The sequence below is a fragment of the Pleurodeles waltl genome, chromosome 2_2, assembly GCF_031143425.1.
Source record: "Pleurodeles waltl isolate 20211129_DDA chromosome 2_2, aPleWal1.hap1.20221129, whole genome shotgun sequence".
In the NCBI taxonomy this organism is placed as follows: domain Eukaryota; kingdom Metazoa; phylum Chordata; class Amphibia; order Caudata; family Salamandridae; genus Pleurodeles; species Pleurodeles waltl.
In genome coordinates, this window is record NC_090439.1 from 682,517,383 (window position 1) to 682,531,985 (window position 14,603).

General features: G+C 43.9%; 1 protein-coding gene across 4 annotated transcripts in view; it reads right to left on the bottom strand.

Annotated features, from left to right (window-relative positions):
* The window catches only part of ASPH (aspartate beta-hydroxylase), a 590,871-nt gene that overhangs the window by 192,963 nt on the left and 383,305 nt on the right, over positions 1-14,603 (bottom strand). For all 4 annotated transcript variants that reach the window (XM_069220239.1, XM_069220242.1, XM_069220243.1 and 1 more), the window contains one exon: positions 5,826-5,864. In XM_069220239.1, coding sequence (XP_069076340.1) covers positions 5,826-5,864 — 39 coding nt within the window. The remainder of the gene's footprint in view (positions 1-5,825; positions 5,865-14,603) is intronic.

Genomic DNA, 14,603 nt, shown 5'->3' on the forward strand with positions numbered 1-14,603 from the left:
TCACTCCATTCCACTGTGCACATTAAAAGACAAACATGAAGCTGCAGTTTCGTTATTTGAAATCATCAGTGGTAATTCTTAGGATTATCGGGTATTTAGAAGCTATTAACATCAGTGCGGTATACAAATTCTCATTTTCTATCGGAAGTTTGTTTCAAGTATTCACAATTCAAACATACTTATTGGTGTTGGAAAAATGCTTAGAAAGGTCATATTCGTGGAAATGGGTCTGCAGAGAATATTTCAAAGCTGGTAAAGTAAGGGACTGTTCTAGGCAACAATAGGTCCTGGACGTGTCCTAAGGCAGCACTTTCGTTAAAACATACTTTATTAAGGTCCTGTTATAAAACATAAGTCAGTATGAAAGGAGCAATGCTTTGCACGCGGAAGTCTACAGCATTTTCGGGAAATCGTCACCAGATATCAGACGACTGCAGAATTGCAACGGAATAGCAGTGTCGGAAAGTGATCGAACCCGTGCCAGAAGACAAATACAGATAGAATATAAAAGCGTCTTACATCAAATACAACGGGATTAGAGGCGTGGAAGGCAAGGGAAAACAAAACAAATATGAAAACACAGTAACAAACTGCCACTGCGGTGTACTTCAAGGCCAGGATGCTGTGAAGGTGTTGTCGGGGGGAGAGGGCAAGTTCCAGAGCGCCCGGGCCAGTAGTCACCCACCCAGGACACCTGTCCCAAGCCAAGTCCAACCGGACTCCTTAGGCTAGGGTCCTTCGGGGTATCACTCAGAGGAATCTCCATCTGGGAGGGAGATCCGCTGCCCACCCTCGTCGATAAGCTGGCAGCCCTGAAGGCTAGTTTCCCACCCCTGTACATGTCAAGATAGTGCTTCTAAGTTCAACATGGCTCCCTCACACCCAGACCGTGCAGTCCGCTCCCGTCTCCAGCCCTGAACTGTATTGCTAGTAGGGGCAATTCCAAAACATGGGCAGTTCCCGTCGGGCCAGGATAAGGGACACATTTGCAAACCTAGTAGTAACCAGTTTGGTCTTAGGTTTTGGATAAAATCCCAACAGACTGACTGCTGGCGTCCTGCCTAGGCTTCGGCCTGTGAAGGTGCTGATGATATTCAGGACCAGACCCTAGTGGGGCGTGAGAATCGGGCAGTCCCACACCATACGATAAACATCAGCCCCTTCCAGCTCGCCGCATGCTCTTTAAGGAATGTGAGGTCGATTCATTTAGGAGTCAGAGATATCCTATTCACGTTGTAGTACTGGATCAATTTGAATAGGTAATTTCGGGATGTACAAGTAGTTTATGTCAGTATATTGGCCCAATCCGCATCCCTAAGCTACAGTCCCAGGTCTGTGGCCCACCACTCACAAAGCCTAGCTTGCTTGCCCTTAATGCGGGGCAGTAGCTATCTATAGAGGAGAGTTATCACCCTTGTGCACCAGTTAGTCATACAGATAGCTTTCAAACAACTATGTTCAGCCAGCTCCTGCCCATCTTCATCCAAGGAACACCCTATGGCAAATGTCACTGCACCATTTAGTAAGAAATGTTGCAAGTAGAGTGCAAACACATATGTCAGGTCACGGACACTCTGCAATTGCCCAATATTGTGCCAGTCTCTTTGAGTGGTCATGCCCCTGTGGCTCCAGTCATGTAGACCAGACCAGTAGTTGTCATGGGGGAGAAAAGCTGTGAAGTCGAAGTTTTGCAAAAGCAATTCTGCAATGGTTCACCCCCATATATGTTAAGTCAACAGGCCATCCACCTTGTAGAAGAGGGATTTGGGAAGGCAAATTGGTAGGGCAGAAAAGGAAATATATGAGGTGCGAAAGAAAAATCATCCTTGACAGTATAACCCTACCTACGATAGACAATGGAAGAGTCAAACTGAAGTGCATCAAATGATGTAGGGAAGCTAGCACAGCTGTTTCACGCCAGTAATTCTGTTTTGGTGTGATAAACTTTGATTCCAGGGTATGTAGTGGGTACACACTGGATTTGTCCCTATTAACACCTGAGTCTGAATGACACCCAAAGTCAACTAGTGCCTTGACAGCATCTTTAACATTTGAGTGTTCACCCTGTAGGTAAAACAGTAGGCCACATGCATAGAGGGAGAAGTATGGGGGTGCCAGTCTGCAGGCCTTGATAATGCTGTCCCCTGCACAGTGTGAAGACCAGTGGTTCCATGGTCAGGACAAAAAGAACCGGTGAGAGGCAGCCCTGCTGTGTGCCTCTTTCCTCCTGTTAAGGTTTGGAAATAACAATTTCAGTCTTGACATGAGCCGTCAGGGAAGTGTAAAGAAGACATGTCCACCCAAGCAATTTGCTGCATACTGGCCACTGTCACATTAAGGATATCCCATCGCAGAGAATCAAAGGCCTTCTCTGGATCTATAGAAACTGCAAGGACTTCAGGAAATTCCACCGGTGGGACGTGTAAGGACTGCAACAACTGCTGGATATTTGGTATCCTGCTGCAGATAAGTAGATTGTGACGAATGAGATTGCCTGCATGGGGGAGCAATCTATAGACCAATATTTTGCTAAGCACCTTGTAATCCACATTCAATATGAAAAGTGGTCTATAAGATGTCACTAGGTCATACGCCTAGTTCTTCTTCAAGGGTAGAACAGTAAGGTCTCACGTATCGTTGATGGGAGACAGACGGTGGTGGTGGTTCCGGCCATATTGTACAAATTAGATAGGCCGGGTGCAAGACCCTCAATAAAAGTGGCATAGAATTCGATAGGCAAGCCATTGGATCCAGGCACTTAGCCTCCAGATAGCACCCTACTCCCCCCTTGTACCTCTTAGATGGTAATCCCCCCCCACCCAGTGTGGTCACCACTTCAGTAGGTAACTGATGTGAACCGGCCTTTAGTATGTAATCGTGGAGGGCATGAGTATTAGTTATTTCCTGCTGTGCATGGAGATCTGTATAATAAGTCAAGAAAGCCTAATTGATGCCCATTTAGGCACACAATGGGTAGCAATGTGCAGCGCATATTTTAAGGATCAGAGAGTTTAGCTTGTCAGGGTTGGAAAGCCAGGCCAGTAATTTCCCCGTTTATCGCACTCATTGTGAGCCTTGACAAGTTAACCACAATAGTCATAGAATTTGAGCCAGATTGATGCAGCTCCAATCTATTTAAAAGTCCCTGTTGGGACATCTCAGTTTGCAGTTGTGTGCGAACCCCTACCAATTTGGTGGAATAATGACTACAGATGACCAATTTGAACGCCTCCCGTTTCTCCTCCATACCCTTGTTCTCTGTGAATTTTGTTGTGGGTAGTATCCTCCAGGGCAGCCTTACATGTCGGGACACCCAGTGCCGGTACATTAAGGGCCTGATTTGCACTTAGGCAGACGGCTTGTTATTCGGCCAGGGCAATGATGTAAATTTCTCCATCAGCCTGATGGAGGTACCGCCTGACAGATTTAAAAATGACTGCCAAGTTTGCCTTCATTTATAAGGCATTGCCACGAGCTGCTGTCACAGCGGTTCCTGTCAGTGAATTTTATTGTTTGTTAAGGGGCTCCATCTGCAGTTTTTGTTTAAAAACCAAACAGGATTTTCTTTTTGAAGATGTTGAGAGGCAAGTCCAGTCCTTCTCAGTCATAGGCAAGAGGCAGCAGGTAGCTGACCAACACAGCAAAGCAGTTCAGCAGAGTGGCAGTCCCTCCTGTCAGCACAGCAGTCCTTCCTAGCAGAATGTTCTCAGATCCAGAAGTGTATTGATTTTGTGGGGTTTGGGGTCCAGTACTTACATCCAGTTGTGACTTTGAAGTGGGGGAGATTTTAAAGAGAAGCCTTTGAAGTGCACAAGGTCACTGCCCTTAAAACCCTGGCTCCAGACACTACAGGGGGTTATGGACCTCACCTTGTGAGGACAGACACATCCCTATTCAGGTGCAAGTGTCAGCTTCTCCCTTCCATCCAGCCAGCTCAGGAAGACCCATCAGCCCGGTGAAGGGCCATCATGATGTAAATGGCACACCTCAGCTCCCTTTGTGTGTGACTGTCAAGAGGGAATGCACAAAGCTCAGCTGTCACCCACTCCAGACATGCATTCAGAGAAAGGCAGAGACACAGAATGGTTAAAGTAAGTAAAAGCAAACTTTCTAAAAGTGTCATTTTCAGGCTTACAATTTAAAATAGGACTTCCCCATAAGTAGTGATTTAAAATTGTGAGCCCAGAGACACCAAATTTCTATATTTTCCTAATTTGAAAATTACACTTAAAAACTGTATCAAGGTAATTCATTGTTAACCTATGGGTGAGATAGACCTTGCAGTAGTGAAAGAAGAATTTAATAAAAAGACAAAAGCTACCACGGCATGTTAAACTTAAAAGTACATGTCCAACATTTCAAATACACTGTACCCAGTCCTTGGGGCTAGCTAGGGCCTACCTTCGGGGTGACTTACATGCACTAAAAAGGAATGTTTAGGCCTGGCAAGTGCAATTGCCAGGTCGAAATAGCAGTTTAGAACTCCACACAAAGGCTCTGCAGTTGCAGGCCTGAGACACGTTTAAAGGGCTACTGTAGTGGGTGGCACAAGCAGTGCTGCAGGCCCACTAGTAGCATTTAATTTACAGGCCCTCTGTACATATAGTGCACACTATTAGGGACTTACAAGCAGAGGCAGAGCTTCAGGGGTGTATTTGGGGAGTTACACCCCTCTAAAAAAGTATTTTGGGGGGAAATGGTTGGGTTCGGGTGCGTTTAGTCGGGTACGGTGGTGTCTTTTGGTATTCACAAACATTGTTTACATAAACACACACATATGCACACACACACACTCTCCCTCTCTGCTTTGAGTCTTCAAAAATGTTGGTTATTTTACAGAATATTGTTTTCTCTCACTTAGTATCCCCAACAATCTGCATTTGTCTCTTTCCACTGCCCCTTTATTCCCTCTCATGTGCCTTGTTTGTAGTATAATGTATTTTGACATTATATGCCAGCATGCTATTGTTAGGAAATCTGAAGCTCACACCCCCTTCCCAATCCAAACGATCAAGCTACGCCCCTGCTTACAAGTATATTAAATATGCCAATTGTGGTTAAGCCAATGTCACCATGTTTAGAGTACAGAGCACCTGCACTTTAGCACTAGTTAGCAGTGGTAAAGTGCACAGAATCCTAAAGCCAGCAAAAATGAAGTCTGCAAACAGGTGGCAAGGCGGCAAAACGTCAGGGGAGACCAGGCAAAAGATGCCAGGGCTAACAGTTGTTATTGAAAATCAATAAAAAATGTTTTCTAGAACATACAGCTGCTGCGGCAAGAATCCAATCCTAAAGCCACCCACAAGTTTCCTCTATCAATAGGAGAGGGTCTTACTACCTGGAGGAAGAGTCCTTGAATTGGGGGCTCATATGCAATGTGGCAGGCAGTGGTAGTCGATGGGGGCAACGCTAGGCTACTTTCAGCCTGTCATTTCACTGTGCATACACTCCCTCTCTTTGCAACTCCTCCAAACTGCTTGCGGCTTGTGGATACGTCAGCTGAGCCCAGTCCTGTCCCAGATAACCCCATGGTAATAAGCATTTCAGGTACTGACTTCTTGACTTGTATGAATGTGTGGGGATTATTGAAGGATATGTATTGCTAGATTCTATATGCAATAGTGAGCCTGCTAAAATGCATCGGATATCGCCTTTTAATTAAAACTGAATATTTCATAGTTTATATTTTGTCTCTCCATACATAGCAGTAGTCTGAACTGAGTTGGAATATACATGACAAGGTTAGCATTATTTTAAGAATTACAATCAACAACATCATAGTTAGCGAAGACATTTTCTCCTGGAAACACAATGTATGGGTTTACCTTTTTCGTGTTTGTCTTTAGTTGTTTTGTCAGTAGCCCCTGTAAAAATGTAAAGGAAGGTTACAAGGAGTCAGGAAAGGTACAAGAGGATAGCTCGTTCAACAATTACAATTAAACACATTCCAAGCAGAGAAGAACATCTAATCTTCACCCTTGAGGACACAGATTAAGCACATCGACCGCACAATTCATTTGGATCAATTTAGTTAATAAAAGAGACATCAAAGAGGAAACTGAAAAGTATGTATTGGTATTTGTTCAGTGAGAATCTGCCTAGAGAGGAGGAAAGCACTGAGCAGGGGGCATAGCACATGGGGGATGATTCATGCTTATTTACAAATTCAGGTGGAAGCAGAAAAATTGTGTAGGGGAACAGAGTTTCAAATAAAGGTGTTCCTTTCAGAATTGCAGGAGCTTGGAGAAAATCCTGGACTCATTACTGGAAAAAGGATGATTTAGGTTTGCTTTTTTACGTTTTGCACTTAAAAGATTCGAATCTGGAAAAATATGCGTCTGTGGTGGTACTTTTCACAAGAAGTGGATATTTTTATCCCTTGCTGAGACCTGCTGCCGTGTGGAAGGTGCCCTCCAGGGGAAGAATGCGCTGTGGGGAGGCCATTTAGCCGAGCGTTGTCTTCATCCATGTGAGAGAGGACGCAGGCTTTAACTATTATTCTGAAGTCAGTTTCTGGAAGGAAAGATTTGTCTTTTCTCGGGAGAGAGCACTGGAGCAATGCAAACTTCATTTTGAGGCAATGTGTTCTTTGAAGCAGAGGTCTGTTTTGAGGATGATTTTGCAAGGATGTCAGCCAGGGAAGTGAAGTTGTGTAATTTAATTTTAGGGAGCCAGGCTTGAATCTGTGGTTTGGTTCTCTTGGTAACCAGCTGAAATTGTATTTTTGCTGTGGGTTAAGATCCAGGTTGTTCCATTGTGGTTGAACTAGAGGCAGATGATGCATTCCTTGACGCTGTGAGCCAAGCATATTTTCAGGTGCAGTTGTGTGCCACTGGTGTATTGATGGAGATGGATGTTGCTGCCAGTGAGAAGGGGTTCCATATAGATGAAAATGATAGGACTGAAAATGTAGTTCTGGACCATTCCGAAGTAGATGAGCGGCGCTTCTGCCATATTCAAGCTCCCACAAAGCGGAGTTGATGGGAGTCGGAGAGGCAGTAGAACTATTGTTGGACCATTCCAGAGAAGCCCATGTATTCTTCATGAAGTTGGATTTATTTATGTTTAGTGATCGACTGAGTCAAAGGCGGCTGCAGATGATCAAGTTGCAAGTCATTCTTGTAGGTGATAAGGAAGGCACTGTCGACTATCTGACTTCTACTGTAGCATTGCTCGAAGTGAGCCTGGTAGTGTGTTTGATGTCATTCTTGCTGATCTGATATTTTAATTGAGCTGAAACTGCTTCTCAAAGATTTTGTCATTGAAAGGTAGATGGACGATAGGGAAATAGCTAGTTTCTCAGCAGAAGCTGTTTTGATTGGTTTAAAACTACCAGGCTGGTAAGGATCATTGACAGAGTGGCATTGACTATGTTGAGGAAGTGGTCTAAGAATGCCTTGTTTCTTGTGTGGAGAGCTTTTGTGATTAATGATGTGAGGATGTTTTCTTTGTAGGTGTGGCCTAGAGTGAGTTTAGGACGTTGGGGAGATCAATGAGGGAGAGAAGGTGATGGGGTTGAGGGGTATTGGAGGCAGTATGGCTGTCGGATAATATCGAGGGGGTTGGGGGGGTTCTGACCTTGTATATCTTTCTGGTAAATAAATGATTCATAGCCTTGCATGTCAATTGACAGTGCAATTTGTGTATCTGGGAGTAGAACGCTGAAGTGCTTTACTGCCTTGACGACTGCTTTGCTTCCTCTGTCATTTTAACAAATGTAACCTACTAACCAGGAGCCAAAGTGAAAAATAGTTTATTGGTTGATGTCAACGAAAAGACTGTTCCAAACAGATGTCCAATGGTGCACTGATGGCCAGGCAGACTGGCAGCAGGGCCCTTCAGTAAACATGGGGAGGGAGATTGCATAGTTGTAAATTTTAAAACACCGCACCTGTGAAATAAAATTAGATGGACACGCAGGCACAGGTGTAGTGAATTCACAGATTCACATACTCACAGTAGTTTATTTTCTAGAGCCCACACTTGTCCCTAAAGCTCACTTACAATGAGTATAGACTGTGCGCTATTGTCAATAATAATACAAACACCAAATAGCAGCTCATTGACAGGCGTGTATGTCCCAAATAAACTGCACGTTAGCACAGCAGCAAGCGAAGTGAAGATATAGAATGACTCCATAAAGATTCAGAACAAATGAGGGTGACTAAAATCAATTGGTATTTCCCAAAACAATCTCCCTCAGTCATCAAGGGTCCAGGTGGTGCCACACTTGGAATATAATCGTCTATAGGACAAATTGCATTGGGCAATTTTAAGTTGATATTATCAAATTGATATCTCATAAGAGCATGGGCTAAGTTAGACTGTTTCCTGCCTGCATTCGATCCTTAGTAGGTTAGGCTTGTCATCAATGTCAGGTACACCTACTAGAGAATTAATGGCACAGCTACAATTCACAGTAACACATTCAGTCGTAAAATTAGAAACATATTCATTATATATTCAAGCAATGGGAATTTAATTTACCGTTGGCTACTTTACAGGGGTCATAATATTTTTAACAAACCTTTTCACAGTAAGCAATTTCTGCTCTTTATTGAATCAGTACCCAATATGAGATAGCTAAATGTTTCCCATGGGCCAGAATTGTTCTACTTGCAGGTAATTTCAATTTTAATGTTGGTACTGACAACCACGGCCCATATGTATGAAAGGTTTTTGCATTTCTTAACGGGCCAAATTGCAATTTCGGACCGTTGAGAAATGCAAAACTCCCTTTTCAAATGTACAATGAGCTCTGTGATGTTGCAAACTGCGAGTTCTACTCTTTAGCAATTGCAATTGGAGTGTCACAAAATAGGAAATAGCAAATAGGGATTTTCTATTTGTGATTTCCTAAGCACATGTACATAGCATTTCCTAAATGCGAAATCGGCATTTAGGGAATGCCATTACCATCAAATCCAATTCGATGGTAACCATGTGCAAAATGGGAAAATGCACTTTTTGCAGTGGCTTGAAGCGCACACTCGCCTAGAGGGCAAAGGAGCACTTTTAAAGAGCAACATTCTTTCTTCCCTTAGATTTAAACGGGGGGTGTGGAGGGGTGGGGGGAGGGGGGGGGGGGGGGGGAGAAACGGACCTTAGGACCACAGCTAGGGAATCTCTGGCATTTCCGAAATACCAATTTCCTAATAGCGATTGTGACTCTTTAGGAATCGCTATTAGAAAATCTGAATTTTCTTACATTCCGTTTTGCATTTCCTAAATAGTGATTTCTTAGGATTTGCTATTGAGGAAATGCAAAATGGAGCTTCCGTACATCTGGTCCCAAAAAACTAACCAAGTTTGTAAATGAGGCTCAGACATATGCTGGTCTCCACATCATGCTAATGGTCTCTATGGAGTAAAACTTATATTGGAGTGTAATTTGTCACCCCTAAATGGCTGCTCCCCCATGAGATTCAACAGAAAGACCCATCTATAGGTCTAGAGGGCCAAGTAGTATATTTCTGGTCTCACTAGATTATTTCATTAGCTATGATAAATTTGAAGGTACAAGGTCGGGAGCGGTCAAAATCTATTACTTCTCACATCGAACTTAAGCTCAATAAGCATGCCACCATCTTGAACACAGCCAAAACATTGGGAGGAACGTACTCCACTACATAATGAGATCTAGATAAATGTTTTCCTATTCTTGATCTTATCACAGCAAAAGCGGGAAAGAGGAGTACAGTAGTCTAAGTCCTGCAAAACTCCTGGCCCAGATGGAGTATCCTATATGTACATTAATATATCTAAGTATGTGGCACTCTACTTATTGACTGCAACACTTTGTGCCAGTATGAACCAACTAACACAAAAATGTTGGGCTGCCTCTATAATGGTCACAATATTTGATAACGAAAAAGGGCCAAAGCCGATTCCCAGATGCCATTAACCAAGTCCTTAATGTATATGTCGGTATAACAGCACAGAAAAGAGTACAAATGATTTGGTGTTCTTGGATCTACACACAGCTTTTGGCTGTGTGAATAGATACTAAAAAATACATGGAATATGCAGTGACCAACAGAACCTTTTAAAGCCTATCTGACCTCAACTATGTACTACAGTAATGTTGGTGCAAATAGATAATACACAGAATGTTTCATCATGACTAGAGGAGTAAAGACAGGGCACCCCCCACCCCAGTTTCCGTTATATTTCATTTGATTGGAGAAAAACCTTCATAGCAGACTCATCAAGAGTGAGGGCCTCTTCTCCTCTGTGTAAACGGCACAGTGCTTCTGTCCAGGAGGGCACATTGCCTCCATAATATAACTGATAATTATAAAACCTTTATTGCCTCATTGACCAAAATACCTAATATTTTTTAAATCGCATGCAAAGGCTTTGGGTCCAGAAAACCTCAAAGTGAATATCAGGTAAGCCAAAGTGTCTATATTAAAAATATTTTATTCCGTTCCATTTGTAGGAGTAAAATGTTATGATGCTGTAAGCTGAACACCACACTTGACCAAATAATAATAAATAGGTTTTTCCGAGGTGCTGGGTGCCATTTCATTTGCCACTCTTTTTGGAACAAAACCCATACCCATGTGCTAAAACTCTATAAAGTAAAGGGTGTGCAAGGGGTAATATACAGTGCTCGTGTCTGGCGCTATACAACAGTGGGAACTTCACAGCTTGCGGAGAAGAGATTATTAAGGCACCTGCTTGGTTTATCCAGATTTGCAGCGGTATATGGAATGGAACAAGAAACCTCTTTAGAATACCTAGAGGGTAACATTGGCTATATTGCTCCTCACGACAATTCCAATGACAGAATCTGCAGCAAGACACTTTTTCATCCACTCCTTGGATAGCCTACACGTTGAGGCATAAGCAAAAAGTCAGGAAGTCCAACACTCTTTACCGTAATAGAGAACATAATTTTCCTTAAAAAAGCAAGTGTTCTAAAACCATTTTATTTTTTCATTATAACTTGGCTGAGCATTACTCGCGGAAATGCTTAAACATGCCAGTTGGGCACATACTCTTGTGAAAAATCTTTGGGCTGGAATCATACTTGCTGTGTGTAAAGAACAGATACAAAAGGTGTCTTAGCAATAGCCCCAAGTTGGCACCTTTTATGTTTTCTGCTTGGATGGATGATGAATGTAATAGTTCATCGCAAACAGATAAGAGTTTCGTTCTCTTCTGCAAAATGTATGAATGCCCTGCCCTGTGTATATAATGCATAACACCAAAACAAGCCTACTGCCAGACTCCAGAATTGTGGTCAGATTAGACCGAATCTTTATCAAAATGGGCAACAGCAGATCTCACTAATCCAAGTTAGCTTTGCAAATTCCGGAAACCATGGTAGGCATCATCATGGATCAGAAGAGCTCATTTGATATCTGTAAACACTCCAGAGGACCCGCCCCTGGGCTTTTCTAGCAGTGCCACTTACGCATGAGCATCTTGAGGAACTGTTCGCCATCCCTATATAGGCATATACTGCTACTTACATTCAGTGAAACATTTTCTTCTTGGAAGAGGGAGGGTGTTTAATCAAGATATCTCAAACCTTTATTTATAGCATGGTTGACAGCAATGAATGTGATGCTCAAGTAACATTTCAGTTTTCAAGAGACCCAAAGTGACCAGGTCAGCTCTTACACCATACTTTTGGACTCGCTGGTTGCCCAAATAAAGGCCACATCCAGTCGCTAGTGTTAAACAAGTCTTAAACCCAGAATTGGTAACCACACTAATGTAGTGACTAGACTGATCCATCCAAAACCAGTAACATAAGGACAAACATACTTGAAAAAACTGGCACGGAAGGCAGTTTGACATCATGTCTGAACTTCAGATCAGTGAAATGTCTAATCAGAAGGCTGACAATGAGAATCGCTGCTAGCATCTCAAATGAAATTCCAATGATGAATAAAACGGTGTAAGGGGATGCGGACCTTTTTAATAAAAATCTATTTTCTAAGCACCGTTTTTACATACAAGTGTATGCATATGCATAGTTTGCATTAAGTTTTAACTAAATCACTCATATTAAATGATTAAAACCAAGAAAAAGAGGGTGTGTGTGAAAAAGTTGTGTTTCCCTTGTTAATTCTCATAGGACCTTTAGACACTACTACAGCCCGAACCACTGGACAAAATTTGGCAGAAAGCTAGCTTTCAGTATGCAGATTGCGCTTTTGCTTATTTGGTGTAAATCTGTTCAGTAGTTTAAAAGATATTAAAGGGCAAACAAATTTGTATATCTAGGGATGCGGTTCCTTCGCGACTATTTAGCGGAGAGTAACAGCTCGTGCACGGCAAATGCACAGCTCTGATTGACTGGCAACACTTCAACAAGGAAGTATTGCAGCCATCTTAGGACTCTGCTTCAGTCGAGTCACTAAAAAAAAAAAAAAAAAAAAAAGTGTTAAAAAAAAGAAAAGAAAGGAGGCCAAGGTAGAGACACCCTGACCCCTTAGCTCTGGTGCAGGGGTGCCAGAGGGACCAATCCAAAGCTAAAAGTTATTTTTTGAAAATTATTTTACTGCGATTCATGGCGGATCTGGCCAAAGTTAAAATAAAATATTTTTTTTTAAAAAAGCAGGCTCCTGCACTTTTTTTTTTTTATAAGCCCCAGTGTCGGTCAAATCCCAGGGCATTGCTATTTTAATGAGGGGGGCATCTACCACCACTCCTCCCGCAGCGCCAGGGACCGCCACCTCCCCTGGGCGAATAAGAAATTAAATGTGGGGGGTTCCTCCCTGCACCGCCACCTCTCCGGGGCATTCATCAAATAGTGTGGGGAGGGCCTCCTGTCCCCTCCCCGCAGCCCCGGCGACCACCACCTCTCAGGGGCTAATAAATTCAATGCGGGGGCTAACCTCCTGCAGTCCCAGGAACTTTACACCTCCCAGGGGCTATAAGAAATTCAATGCGGGTGGCCTCATGCCCCCCCCCCCCCCAGCAGCCCCGGAGACCGCCACCTCCCTGGGGCATTCATGAAATAGATTTTAGGGTGGGGGTACCTCAATGGTGGGCTGCGAACAAAGATCAGAATAAAAAGCCCAGCAGGATTGAACAGCCAAAATAGCCGTCTCTGCAGACCTGCCAGTCCAGGCAGTAGTGCTTTGTGAACGTGTGCAGATGCCTTTGGTGCTGCTTGGCAGAAGTCCAGGACCAGAACTCTATGTGCCAATGCAGTGGTTGCAGCAGTTGCTCTGGTGGAATGAGCATGCAAACCCTCAGAAGCTTTCTTTTTTGCCGAAGGGTAGCACATCTTGATGCAGAGGACTGCCCATTGAGAGAGATGGTCCGCTTCTGCACTGTCCGTCCTTACTTGGCACCGACATAACCAACAAACAGTTGACCATCCACCTGGAAGTCTTTGGTACAATTGAGTTAGAGCGCCAACGCTCTTTTTAGATCCAAGCAGTGGAGCTTCTTCTCTTCATGAGAAGGATGTGGGAGGTGCGTAAAAAGTATGCAAAGTGATGGATTGGACTACATTGAAAGGGTAATCACTTTAGGGAGGAAAGAGGCCCTAGTACGAAGCACCATGTTGTCAGGATAGACAGATAGAAATGGTGGCTTCGAAGAAAGAGCTTTGAGCTCACTCACTCTGCAAGCAGAGGTGAAGGCAATAAGAAAGACTCTTTAAAGCGAGAAACCACAAAGGACAATCGGGGACAAAAAGGAGCAAACATAAGGTGTGTATGTACCAGGTTCGAATCCCACTGCAGCATTATGAATGGGGTAGGTGTGAACATGTGAGTGAGTCCCTTAAGGAACCTCCCAATGATGGGAGATTTGAACATGAATGGCTGATCTCGCAGGCTGAGGAAGGTCTCAAGGGTGCCTAAAGCAGAGCTCTGCTGGGCAAGAGAGAGGATGAATAGTAGAACCTCATACAGAGGGGCAGAAAGGGGATCCACAGATTTGTTGGTATCCCATGCAAAAATTTGTTCCAATGACAGGCGTATATTGTTCTGGTGAAGGGACACCTAGCTGCTAAGATAACACTGCAGACTTTGGGCAGAAGGTCAAAAGCTGTCAACTGCTGCTGCTCAATCTCCACGCAAGGAGGTAAAGACTGGACAGGTTCAGGCGGATAACCGTTCTCTGCTGCTGTGACAGAGGTCCTCCTGAAGGGGCAGTAAGATGGGAGGATTGATAGCCATGCTCAGAAGCTCAGGATACCATACTCTTTGTGCCCAGTCCGGAGCCACAAGAATGGCACGAGCCCGGTCGTTCTTGATCTTTTTCAGAATTCTGGGCAGAAGTGGCATTGGCAGGAAGGCTTAAAGGAGGCCTGAGTTCCACTCGGGAGGAAAGGTGTGGCAGAGTGAGTACCAACTTGGAAACTCCAATGAGCAAAACAGCTGGCATTCTCTGTGGAGGCAAACCGACCCAACCAAGGCTCTCCCCACTGCTGAAAGAGACCTTGCACCACCTCCAGATGGAGAAGCCATTCGTGATCAAGCATGCAGCGATGGCTGAGTCGGTCTGCTTTGGCATTAAAAGAGCCTGACAGATGTTGAACCACCAGGGAAATGCCCTGAGGTACCAGCCATGCCTAGAGGCGCAGAGCCTCTTGACAAAGGGTTCACAACCCTACTCCGCCCTGTTTGTTG